Raw genomic sequence first — 14,276 nt, forward strand, 5'->3', positions numbered from 1 at the left:
TCTCGCGCTGTAGTGAAAACACTGTGTAAACACAAAAATACTGAAAGATAAAAGAGTCTTACTTGCGAGCTTGGATAACTATAAGACCTTAAAGATGTAAACCCATCAAAAAAAGATAGGCCACTTCCAAACATTATTTTTTGCTGTAAAATTAAAGTTAAATTTTATGGAAAATAAAACCAAATTGTATACTATATAATTAAAAAAATATATATATAAATGATAAATTAAATATTTACCACATCTAAGTCGATAGGAACATACTCCAATCCTGCCATTAACATCAATATTAGCTGCATTCTCTAAAATAGTGTGGAAGGGTAAAAAAGAAAATGATGACACTATATCTATGCTAAGTAATTTGATTTTACATAAAGCTATGTACAATAATGAACAAAAAATATCAAAAAAAATATTTTCAGATTTAAAGGATGTTTACTAACAAGTTTATATTAAAAAAAATTTTTTTTATTTTTTATAAACCGCTTTTTCTAAATTATTGCAGATGGAGAGAGGGAGATATAATGATTATATCTTTAAGCCCATGAAATAGAAAAGAAAAATTGCTGATAATTAGAAAATTGCAGCAAGGACTTTTATATGTGTAGAATAATGTTAATGGTTCTTTAATATGCTTTATTTCATAAATTAGATTGATTGTATAATTTACAGTGATATAGTTTGGAATTTTTAAGCAGCAACACATATACATTTTAGGAACAGTTCAGCAGATTTAAACTATGTTGTTATACTTTTTATGAAGAGATCCTTTCAGTGTAAGAAGTAGCTACTGCTAAATAACGTCCTTACTAAACCTAATTTTTAACGCAGATACTAGAAAAATATTTCTATTTGAGTTATTAAAGAAAGTATAAAATAAGCTTACAATTTATAAATAATCAAACCATAGCATGTTTAAAATACCTACATAGTAATGGAACTATGCACAATTTCTAATATGTTAACTTAAAATGGAAATTGTATCTGGGTATTAAAATATTATACAATTCTTTTAATTTAGATAACAAATTTTCTAATTTATTATTAATATTTGAAGAAAGCTTTTAATCTTAATATATACATAATCCCCAACTTTCTTGAAGAAAGCATATTATTTTTTATCATAAAAAAGCGCTCCTAGTGAGCCAAATTATGGCTACAAATTATTAAAATAATATGCTTAGTGTTCAAAGACATTGATAATTTATTTAACAAAGAAGTTAAATCTAACTTTAAAGTATAATTTCCATCAGCCCATTTACGTTCTTTAACACTTAGAAGTTTATATTTCACTGGATAGCAACATGTGCCATCTTTATTTATGGTCTTAAGGTTTTCATTAGAAATTATTATTACAACAAAAAATTTTAATTATTCAATTTATAAATTTATTATAAATTATTTGAATGACTTTAAATCTATTAAAAATTAAAAATAATGAGAAAATGATAAAGAGGACAAAATAGTATATTTATTAACCATTAATAATTATTAATTAGGGTGAGAGGAAGGCTATAAGTTGAAGATGTCTCACTATATTAGACAGCTAAAAAAAAACCAAAATAGTATGTTAACTACATACACAGACAGTTCTTATGCTTATTCTTCTCTAGAGAATGTGACATATTTGTATCTACTGAGAATATTCTGTCAGATAAAAACAAGGAAAACATATTGTCAACATGAAAACTATTTTAGCTAACAGAAGGGGATTTAAAATTTTCCAGCCACTGTAGCAAGATTTGATATAGTATTGTGAAAAACAGGAATGGTTTTCTATTGAATGATATTTCAACAGATGGTTTAATGGGTTATCAGAAAAAGCTAGTATATAATATTATGAATCACTTAACTTTTTCGTTTTGAAGATAAAACGAAATTCATGGGGACTTTCAATTTTACCTAATCCATAGTCATTTACAGTGCAAAATTACACCTTTCAATGAGTTTTCTCAGTTCAAATATCTTGTAGCCAGATCACTACAAACAATGATTTGACCATTGAGATAAACAGACTCTTTATGTCAAATAAATGCTATGGACCACAAAAATCTCGATTTATTTTATAAAAACAAAAATTATATATTATATAAAAAAAATTATTGACCTTAGAGCGGAAAATTTTAAGAAAAATATTTGGAGCAGTCCAAGAGAATAATAGCTGGAAATCTTAGTATAACTTTGAAATTTACCAAAAGTACAAACAAAATCATAAAAGGCTACGATGGCTTGGATTATTTTGATCTGATAATACAAAGGACAAACCCAGTAAAAAAGCTCTCTTTTACTAAACCCATGGGAAACAGGAATCAATAAAAACCACCAATTAGGTGACTTTACTTGCTGGAAAAGAGCTAACAAATAAGGGAAACTGGAAGAGCCTTTTCACAGATAGGATCAGATGGCAAAAACTGTAGTTGGAATAGGCTTTGGCCTGTAATGCCTTTAAGGAAGAAACTTTTTCTTAAAAATTAGTATGATTATTGAACTGTAAATATACATAGTGAAGAAATTGTTAACTTTGTGCTACATATGAATTAAGCTATCTATGTTAAAAGAGCTTATATAAAATATTTCTGTGTAAACAGACATACTACACAGTTTCGGTTATGTAATGCAGTGACAATAAACACTGAGGAAAATTCTTCAATATGTTAAAAAGTATAGTATGTCAGTTTATATGAAACTATTTGTGCTGCTTTCGCATTAAGTAAACATACCTGTTCATCACATAACAAGGCAAGAGATTTATAGTGTTTTTTTAATAGTTTTCCATTTTGTGAGAAGGAGCGAAAATAGCTTTCCAAAGTTGCTTCTTTCAGCGCTAAACTCAGCCATGCTCGACCACGTTGTACATCAGTCTGTGCGTTTTTTAGCTTTTTCAGAAAGTCACTGGTACAACTGTGAGTAAACTCCTTCACAAAACACCAGTATCCTTTGTCATAACATTTTAAGCTAAAAGAAATGCAACTTATCGTTAAATTAAATGAACACAAACTTTTAACAAAATGAAAGAAAATTGTTTTTAGTTGGGAATGCCAGAGCATGAGACTACCATTTTGGTATAGGGGCATGTTAAAACAAGTTTCTTTAATTGTTATTTTTCCATTTCATTATTTTCTGTGCCCAGTTTATATTTTAGTTCATAACAAGCTTATATTTCATCTATTTTTAATATTTCAGTATTAGTTATACCCTGCGGCAGAATCGCAACAACATGGCAACAATATCGTAGAACGTTACACAGTTCTTGTAGAACGATTAAACGATTTTTAAAAAAAATTAAATTTCTTTTCTACAGCATTTTACACGTAATATTTGAATCCTGCATTTAGATAATCACTTTTTGACTGGCTCAATTTAAATCTATAGCAGGGAGGCCAACCTGCGGCTCCTGAACCACATGCGGATCTTTGAATGATTATTTGTGGCTCTCGATAAATGTACCAGAATTCTCTTTTCCTTTTTGTGCTATTATATTTAAAAAAAATTATCGTTCCGTATGTGTTTCAAAATGTTTTTTAAATTACCGAGAACTGATATGAAAGACTAAGTGCAACGTTGTTTAATTTAAGGTGAGTTCTCCATTTCCAATATAATTATGACACAAAAATCATTGGGAGAATTAGAACTAATTGAGGTGCAAGAAGATCAAGCTCTACAATTAAAATATATGTCGACGTCGATTACTGACTTTTGGAAATTTGTACCAGATTTGAAGTATCCTGTATTAAAAAGGGGTGCTTGTCGAATGATTTGAATATTCGGAGCAACATACTCGAGTGAATAATTTTATTCCACTTTAAAATTAGTAAAATCCAAACACCGATCAGTATCAACCAACAAGCATCTCAAAGAATTGCTGAGAAGTGCTGTCACCAATTATTCACTAAATTTTAAAGAATTATCAAGAGAAGTAAAATAAATGCATTTAATTTCAAATTCAATGCACATATTTTGTACTTTTACTTATATGTTTTCAATAAATATAATTTATGTAAAAAAAAATTTTTTATACCTTTTTTGTATACCTTTGAAATATATATTTAATTGTGGCTCACGAAAATTTTAAATTTTGAAAAATGGCTCGACTATGTAGCAGGGTTTGTTGATTTAAATCAGCTTGATTTAAATCACGATTTAAATCATGATTTAAATCAACAAACCCTGATTATAACCNTGTAGAACGATTAAACGATTTTTAAAAAAAATTAAATTTCTTTTCTACAGCATTTTACACGTAATATTTGAATCCTGCATTTAGATAATCACTTTTTGACTGGCTCAATTTAAATCTATAGCAGGGAGGCCAACCTGCGGCTCCTGAACCACATGCGGATCTTTGAATGATTATTTGTGGCTCTCGATAAATGTACCAGAATTCTCTTTTCCTTTTTGTGCTATTATATTTAAAAAAAATTATCGTTCCGTATGTGTTTCAAAATGTTTTTTAAATTACCGAGAACTGATATGAAAGACTAAGTGCAACGTTGTTTAATTTAAGGTGAGTTCTCCATTTCCAATATAATTATGACACAAAAATCATTGGGAGAATTAGAACTAATTGAGGTGCAAGAAGATCAAGCTCTACAATTAAAATATAAGTCGACGTCGATTACGTACTGACGTTTGGAAATTTGTACCAGATTCGAAGTATCCTGTATTAAAAAGGGCTGCTTGTCGAATGATTTCAATATTCGGAGCAACGTACTCAAGTGAATAATTTTATTCCACTTTAAAATTGGTAAGATCCAAACACCGATCAGTATTAACTAACAAGCATCTCAAAGAATTGCTGAGAAGTGCTGTCACCAATTATTCACTAAATTTTAAAGAATTATCAAGAGAAGTAAAATAAATGTGTTTAATTTTGAATTCAATGCACATATTTTGTACTTTTACTTATATGTTTTCAATAAATATAATTTAAGTAAAAAAAAAATTGATACCTCTTTTGTATACCTTTGAAATTTGTATTTAATTGCGGCTCACGAAAAATTTTAAATTTTGAAAAATGGCTCGACTTGGCCACCCCTGATCTATAGTATCGTAAATCAATGTAATGTTGCGATTGTATTTTCAGCAGTTAATTGATATTGATTTCCACATGGATTTAAAATATCCCAATATATTTCAAACAATATAAAAAATTTGGATCATGCATTTGAGTATGTACGTAAGGCAATAATTTTATTGAATTTTTGGCAGTTATTGCTATTGATTTCTTCATAGTTTTTTTATCTGATATTTTTTTATAGGATATTATTTACTAAAACAAATGAAAAGCGCATTTAAGAAGTTCGATTTGAGTGGTTTCGTCAGGTTTTTTTTCCGGCAATTACTACTTAGAATGTTATGATTTTCTTTTTTGTGATGTTTATTTACAAAATGCGAAGAAAGAATAAATTTGTGTGTTTCCACCCACCAACAAAATGCAAAAATATCACCCATAATATTAGAATAAAAAATTATTACACGCTTTATTAAAAAAATATATATATAATTTTTTTTGTAAACATAATGCTTTTGTTATTTTAAATTAGTAACATATATGTTTGTTATTATTAAAAGTATCTTCCAGAAAGACAATAGTGATAGAGATTTTTGTGGCAGATAGCTCAAAAAAAAAACAAAAAAAAATTCTGCCACAGGGAGTGATACACATTTTGTTTAAGAACTTATGAGATAAGTTTATCCACATAGCTTTCTTTCTTTATTGTTATAATAATTTTTATCAAGCACAAAGAATATAAGGGCTGCCACAAAAGTTTCCAACTTAATTATAGAGATTGTAGCCTCAATCAAAAAAAGTCAATGAACTTATAAAGGTGTCCTTAGATAACTTCCAGCTAATGTGTTCATTTTTCTTTAAATTTCATTTCAGTCAATATTAAGTAGATTAAAATATATTTCCTAATAATAAAATAAAAATGCAGAATGCAGAAAAAAAACAAAATCAGGTAACAATGATCAATAAAACATTCAATCTCTTCTCCCTAAATCTACTATAAAATAGTATTTAGTCAATATTAATGGTTACTGTAACTGGGAAATGTACACATTTGTAAAAGAAGTCTCATTCATTAGAGAATGAAAACATACAACAAATATTTCACTTATGATAAATTAAAAACATTTCCAATCTAAATTATTTCTAAATGATTTTCAGTCACTTAATTGGTACAGCTTTATACAAATTATAGTTAAGCACGTATAATATTCATAATGCAAGAAGAAATATACTTCTTAATTGGAAGAGATAGTGATCGAATTAAGTTGAAGAATTAAAACCGAAGAACTAAACTAATTAATTAACTAAACTAAACTGAAAAATCAAAACTGAATAACTAAATGTTTAACGATCTCTTCAGAAATGAACCTCTATTTAGTATTTACATTAGGGAAAGAAAAAAAAAACTCTTCTTTTTAAATTACTTTATCACAGTTAAAGTTAATTTTGGTTATTTAATTAAAAAATTACTAATCAATACTGTAAAAAATGCTACTGTTGCCATTAGGTTCTTACAAATTGCTCAAATTCCAAGGTACCACACTCTCCATTAAAGATTAATTACATAATATAAATTGTAAAGAAATTATTACCCATGAAAAAGTGCTTTGTCAATACTTTCACAAAGCTGCTTAACTTCTCTAACCTCAACTGTAAGATCATTACCTTCACTTTGTAAACTATAACAATGCTGTATCTGTAAAGAATTAATAATTTTAAAGCATAAAATTATTAGACAGAAATTGTAAATCTAAATCATAACACAAAACATTTGTATGCAACCTATACCTTAAAAGCTTTTATATTTGAATTTGATGCTATAATTGAGACATTTGAATTTGAAGCTATAATTGAGACTGTGCATTCAATTATAACATCATATTCAAATGATTAAGGACTATGAAACAGTGAAAAATGGAATAATTCTTGTAAGACTTTAGCATACAAAGCTATATTATGAATTCTGATACGTTTATTTTCTCAATTTTTTCTTATTGAATAAAATATAATTACAAGTATAAAATTTAAATAGGAAAGATTTCCGTATCATGATTTGCAGTAGAATAATCACCAAATCTTAGCTCTTCTGGGCAATGGTTCATGAATCCATGAAAGAAAAAAAAAAAACATCACAAACAAGAACACCAACGTATAACTCGTAGCCACAATAAGAAAACATCTATGCATGTTTTTTGTTTTTCAATTTTCAAGTCTATAAAATCTATTTGGTGTTTTGGCAATTGTAATTGGCACAACATATTACGATAGGGAAATATCCCTTAAAAGTTGTTGTTTCGTTCGTACTTATAAAATTTGAAGGAGGTATTTTCTTATTGGTAATCTGTTGCGACAACTACAATAGCCAGACCAAGTAAAAGGAATTCTAACTTGCAAACTTTAATAAGAAAAAACATGTAGTTTGTCCCCATCTGTGATTTTTTTCTCTTTTTTTTTGACCGGCTATTACAGATAATGATACGGAAATTTTTAATCTTCCTAACTTTCGAAACAACTCTTCCCCTAAAACTACCTCTTATAACAATATTTCCTCTTTAGATTTTTTTTTCGATATAGTTACTAACAATTAATTACAAATTAAACAATCACAATTAAATTGAGTAAATTTCAATGCAATATCATTATTTATTTAGTGATTATCTTTATGAATTTAGATTGCAAGATTTCAATTAACTTTGTTCGAAACAAGCTAATTATTTTGACTCAAAAACTCCGATTGCGCAGTAGAAAATTCAAACATCTACACGATATTCAAACAATAAATCTAATAGTATAAGCAATTGCATGAATAAATGTCTTGTATTAATATTGTACTTCACTCCGAAGCACGAAATAGGGGAACTTACCTGTTTTACAGCTACCTGAAGAGTAAATAATATGCGATCTTTGGAATCTTCATTTGTATCAATAGAGAATGTACCAGCGATAGGTATATTAGATACCATAGTACCAGCGATCAAATGGATGAAGATGTGAATAGGCTTAGAATCATAATTAAAAAAATTGCTTGAAGAAATTGATTAAGTTTCACATTAAAATCAACCAGGATGGAGAAAGTTTCATTATGTCTTGTTGTTTGTTGATACTTTATAGAAGTTGAAGTTGGAGTTAATAAATAGTAAAGGATTTAGGTCAAGATGGCGAAGAGAGTAAGGATCCAATTGGGTATAATATGAAAAAAACACAACTACTTCGATTTAGTAGGAGCAACATATGACGCAATGCTAAACGAATGGAATTTAGTTGTTGTTTATTTAGTTATTGTTATTAGTAGTTGTTGTTATTTGTTTTAGTTGTTGTTGTTTATTTAGCTGTATTTATTTTCAATAACTTTTCTTTATAATGCAATAAAATCTGGCGAGCAGCTATTTAAACGATCGAACACTTCGTTTGTTTATTTGTGGCTTGAAGTTAGGCTCGCAGAAAATGCCGTTCATGGGTTAAATTTAGTAGGAACAACACAACCTGTGACGTGGGCTATATTATACCCAATTACGCATGAATGAAAATGATCCAAACAATCATAAAATAGTGAAAAATAATGTGGATTTTATATTATTATAAGCAATTTGATGACAGTTTACATTTTTTTAAAATTAATTACATAAAGAGGGGTGCTTTGGTGATGTTTACTTCAGTTCGATTACTGGCAAGGCGTTATCTGAACTTATCCAGATTGTTGTTGTTGTTGTAGTTCATTTACGTCGCACTAGAGCTGCACAATGGGCTATTGGCGACGGTCTGGGAAACATCCCTGAGGATGATCCGAAGACATGCCATCACAATTGGCGATCGAAATGATGGGCTGCAGGTGGCGTAGAGCAGAACTCTTTTCCTATGGCAACACTTCACATGCTTTCCCCATTAGCGTGTGGAAAGTCATAGAGGAAGGAAGTGCGTTAGTTTCTCTCTTGATTTTCACATAGATTAAAATCTTTTAACTTGAAAAACTATATGGAACTGAAAACTACATTAAACATAGTTCTGAAGAAAAGTATCATAGAAATTTAAAAAAATATTTTTATGAAATAAAAAGGAAAAATATTAAGAAAAGGGAAATTATCGTAGTACATTCCTATACAACCGAAAAGAGAAGGAGAGGGAAGGGAGAAGGGCTAAAGGCATGAAACCGGTCTCTCCCCAGATGGCGTATTCGAGTGTTGCGATCGCGAATTTTGATCCTCTGCAGAGAGGATAGCACCCCCGCTTCAGTAGCCCAACGATCTGCGCGCGAAGTCGAGCACTTTAGGGTAGCGCAGTTTAACGATTTTCCAGATTGAATTCAAAAGTCATTCATTGATCTGTAAAACCCAGAACGAGTTTATATTTTTTTTAAATGTATAATTTTTTTCTTCTTCGTATTATTATTATTAAATAAACAAATTCGAAGGCACAATATTTGGTCGATATGGTGGTGGCGGTTGCTATTATCTCATGTGTTATGTATATACGAAAAAGATTTTTTTTGCGATATTACTTCCATTGCATTTCATCCCACGTCCAGTGTAATTCATCCCAGTAAATAAGTTCAGAGTGAAATCATATTAACTAGAGCAAGAAATAAGTAGTTGCATATAAAAATATACACGTTGATTTGTGGATGTCAAATAGCATGTGGAATCCGTGTCACACACAATCTCCTCAGCAACAAACTCGCTGACTCAATATCGATCCTGGAACTTATAATACAGCTGGGATACGTAATTCACCATTTGTTACTAGAGCCCCTGAATTGGAGTATAGGAGCCTTATTTGTAACAACTCGACTGAGCTTATTTCAATTACATAAAGGTTGCTCCAAAACTGCAGTTTGCCTTGGGTAATCAAATAATTTATAGTTCATAATTTATTAATACTCCTTCATACCCGTAGAAAAGTTTATGTGAAGTTTTAAACTTAAAAATCTATTCTAAATTATTCATAAAAACTTGATTTTTTTTCTATTGACATTAAAATTTCGTTTCATAAGCATTTTTTATTCTTTTTTACTTAAAATTAAATAATGAACTTAAAAATATTGACGCATTCGAGACGGTAAAAGAGAAAAAAAAAAGCGGGACGTTAAAATGTATAATTTCTTTTTACAGTTTACTACTACCATTCCAATTTAAAAGTACATATTGAGAGATACTAATAAACCTTCAACTTAATTGCAAACAAGAGAGAGAAACACGCATCATGCATATTGTTAGTTAATCAAAATTGGTGAAAGTTTTCGAGATATGTAAAAATAAAATCATAAACTGATATAAGAGTAATTTATTGTATGTAACGGGTTCGATAACAATATTTAATAATCGAATTTAACACAGCTCGAGCTCGCCTATAATCTGCAATTATTTCAGTAACATTAAATTTGTGTTTGTTAATATTATACTGTAATTTGACAGTGAAGAATCGTGAACTGACAAAGTATTTCATTTCAGGAATTTATGTCAGTACGGGGAGAAAATATTTCTGGTGAAATTACCTTATTGTAGTGTAATTACTTTTCTAGTAAAGCAAATCGTAATTCTGATAATAAAAATCTAAATATATGGTATTTAAAGCATTCATTTAGCATTTTTTCAGTTTATGTGACAACGGCTTAGTAAGAATTCTGGTTTTAATATTAGTTTAGTTTTTAATGTCACACATTTAGTAAAAAAAAAAATGAATAAAAAAATACATTTTACCGACTAAATGGCTATGCTCCAAGGTACCATGATGAAATTACCGCATTTACTAAATTTGATCTTATGCTATGGAACATTATTTTATTGTTAATTTTACCAAAATTATAACTAAACGCATCAGTAAAAATTACCGAGATTTTTGGAGTTCCCATAGAGCCAGAAAAACGGTAACTTAATCATAGTCTGTTAGTTTTGAACATATTTTTTTTACTCTGTATACAACTAACAACTATTATTATTAATTCTCATTTTCTTGACTTTTTATAAATAAAAAAAAAAAAACTATTTGTAAGTCTATATACTGTTTAAAGTGTATTTTATAAATAAAAAAGGACTGATTGTATGATAATTCAACTATTGGAATTTTATAATAGATAAGTCGTTCTAGTGACGTACGATCACATTTCTGGCATTAAGACCAGTCGATGCTGCCTCCCCTTGGAAGTTCGAAAGCATTGTATTAAAACACTCTGTACGATTCTTATAAATGTGGCTGTTAAGTGTATATCACAATGCTAGCTGCAAACCAAAATTTAAAGTAAGAAGAAAAAACAAACATATCCAAAAAAGAGCATGTACACATTTTAAAAATGAAATTAATATCGGAGGAAAATCAAATTTAAATTACTTCGATAGCTGATTTAGTAAAACAAAAATATGATTTCTAATTTAAGAACGTAAACACAGCCTACACACAATTCATGAAGTCTGAATTTCAAACTATTTCACCCATTATTAGAAATATCTTTTAAATATGCTCGCAAATTTATATATATATATCTACATATATATATATACGTCGAACCCCACTATAGTGAACCTTCAAGGGATCGAAATTTCGGTTCACTATAACCGGGAGTGCACTATATCCGTTGCGCAAACAATTTTAATTAATGGTTCCGATCTCCTTCTTTTTCTTATACATTATTTAAATTAATGACCAAAAAAATGAAATACAAAAATGACTGAAAAATAATACGTAGTAACAAAAAATGTGTTAACTCGCTTTTATTTTTTATTAATCTTCGTCTGGTGTAAAAAAAAAAATCCGAAATTTTTAGGTGATGCAGGGAAAAATTTGTCCATATATCTGCCTGGGTTGGCCTTTGTTTAGGGATGGAAAAGTGAGATAAAAGAAGCAAACAAGAAAAAATACTTATCGCTACATTTCACTCTATGGATGGATTTAAAAATCAGTATAAATATTTAATTCGAAGTACATATTTCAAAATTATTAAAAAAAAATCAGTCGAAGACAGAAAAAGTTCATAATATCACTCTACCTCAATTTTTTATTTCACAATATCCACAAAGAATAACAATATGCGTGTATAGCAAGGCACGGGATCGAACATTTTGTTCACTATATCCGGGAGTTCACTATAAACCGTGTTCACTATAGCGGGGTTTGACTGTATTTTATATGTATCTAATTTTCCTACTCGAACACGAAACATGATATCATTACAGAATATATGGGAAATTGTTTTTACTCTTCTTGATATAAGTTTTTTATGTTGTTATACATTTTAAAATAAATATTTATTAAGATATGTGTATGAGAAAGAAAGACAGCAGGGTNATATCCAACTTCCTCACTTTTTTAGTTCACTTTATCCACAAAAAATAACATTATGAGTGTATAGCAATGCACGGGATCGAACATTTCGTTCACTATATCCGGGAGTTCACTATAAACCGTGTTCACTATAGCGGGGTTTGACTGTATTTCATATGTATCTAATTTTCCTACTCGAACACGAAACATGATATCATTACAGAATATATGGGAAATTGTTTTTACTCTTCTTGATATAAGTTTTTTATGTTGTTATGCATTTTAAAATAAATGTTTATTAAGATATGTGTATGAGAAAGAAAGACAGCAGGGTTACTCTCTTTTTTGTTGCTTTCAAAGTCGTCTCAAATGCGAGATTGTGCACTAAAAATTTCGAAAGGTAAGCAAATTTTCCGACAGCTATAGATTGTTGTTTATAATATTTAAAGCAAAAGTGGAAGAAAAAAAAATTTAAAAAAAAGCTTTGAAAAAGTTAAAAATTTTCAAACAATTTAGAAGTTCGAAAAAAAAAGGGACATTGCGTCAATTTTACCAACGAAAATTGACTTTTTAGAACGTTCAATTTCTACTCTGTAGTTTTTTTTTCTTTTGANGGGGGGGGGTATTCTTCAAAGCGGTCCATGCATCATCTTTTTACTGCAATTTTTCGACACAATAATTCTTCAAGTATTCAATGTTAATATTTAATTTCCTCGTATTGCAATTGTCTATTCACCTCCAAAATTTTACGCGAAGTAAAATGCATCTTTAAATTGATCGCCTTAAACACTGATGTTACGATATTTTAATACTGGAATTTTTTAATAATTTGGTGGAGTTGAAATAAATATTAAATGTAGTAAAATAATAGCGTATATAATAAGTATAATAAAGTTAGAAAATTAAAACAGAAAATTATGTGATTTTAAACTTATTTTTTCGTACTTATAACCATATGAATTAATTCACTGATTTACCGATTTACTTATCAGTGAAGGGAAAAACTAGGTTATTTTCCAGCCGTTCAAATTTTCATAATGCTCTAAGACACGGAGAAATAAATAAAATAAATAAATAAATTTTTTTCCAAATTTTTATGATTTGAATTTCTTTCCAAAAATGAAAGCATAACTGTAATTAAATAAGGTAAAACATTGGTGGAAATAATTTACATGGTGTACAACTAGGGTGAAAATGATTATTTTATTTTATTCCTTTTCAATAACTTTCAACTTAAATTTTTATAAATTAGATGCCAATTATAAATTTTTTTTATCAAAATTATGTCACTTAAAATGAGGTAGTTATAAAAGTAAAATTATCAAAATATTTAATAAATGTAAAAAATCATCAAAGGCTAATTTAAAATTTTTACGATTGAACATTAAGAAAATCATCTCATTTAAATTAAATATTTTTTTTTTTTACCATAAAGATAGTAGTAATTTTTTATTTACAATTATTAAAATTTAAATAATTTTTGTGCGTAACTGCATCTTATTGCTATTTTGTCGTTAGACGTTTCGTCGATTTAAAAAAAATTGTGACAAAAAAAATACAACTAAATCTTTAAAAAAAAATTTTTTCTTTCTTTTTTTTTTTCTTTAAAAAAAATAAAATAAATCATAAATATATTACATATTTATGCTAGGGTAGACAAGCCTTACAACCTTAAATACAAGCCTTTAAAAAAGAATTTCATAGCTAACAGTTTTAAACTTGATTGAATTTTAAATTTTTTAGTTTACTGAATTGCTCTTTACGTATAATATATTTACAACGTACTTATAATATATTTATAATGAATTTTTTAATTTGTTATAAACTATTGCCTGCATAAAAAACTTTTCGATGTATTTCCGTGTCAATTGTTTTATCATTGTTGTCTTAACTGGAAAACAGATGGCAGCACTAAAATAATTAAAAAACGATATTATTTAATTAGGTAATTTATTTATTTATTAAAATTCGGATGCAAAAATCAAAATGAGCGAAAAAAGCTAGTAGTATTTAA

At 28.3% G+C, this 14,276-nt stretch overlaps 1 protein-coding gene across 1 annotated transcript in view; it reads right to left on the reverse strand.

The window, feature by feature from the left end:
* The window catches only part of LOC107436124 (pruning defect 1), a 24,361-nt gene extending 15,913 nt beyond the window's left edge, over positions 1-8,448 (reverse strand). Inside the window, exons 1-5 of the mRNA XM_071187115.1 lie at positions 7,876-8,448; positions 6,604-6,707; positions 2,721-2,955; positions 240-302; positions 63-143 (exon numbers count right to left, since the gene is read on the reverse strand). Coding sequence (XP_071043216.1) covers positions 63-143; positions 240-302; positions 2,721-2,955; positions 6,604-6,707; positions 7,876-7,974 — 582 coding nt within the window. The 5' untranslated portion in view covers positions 7,975-8,448. The remainder of the gene's footprint in view (positions 1-62; positions 144-239; positions 303-2,720; positions 2,956-6,603; positions 6,708-7,875) is intronic.
* Positions 8,449-14,276: the final 5,828 nt, after the last annotated feature.

Source organism: Parasteatoda tepidariorum, chromosome 10, assembly GCF_043381705.1.
Source record: "Parasteatoda tepidariorum isolate YZ-2023 chromosome 10, CAS_Ptep_4.0, whole genome shotgun sequence".
NCBI classification, from domain to species: domain Eukaryota; kingdom Metazoa; phylum Arthropoda; class Arachnida; order Araneae; family Theridiidae; genus Parasteatoda; species Parasteatoda tepidariorum.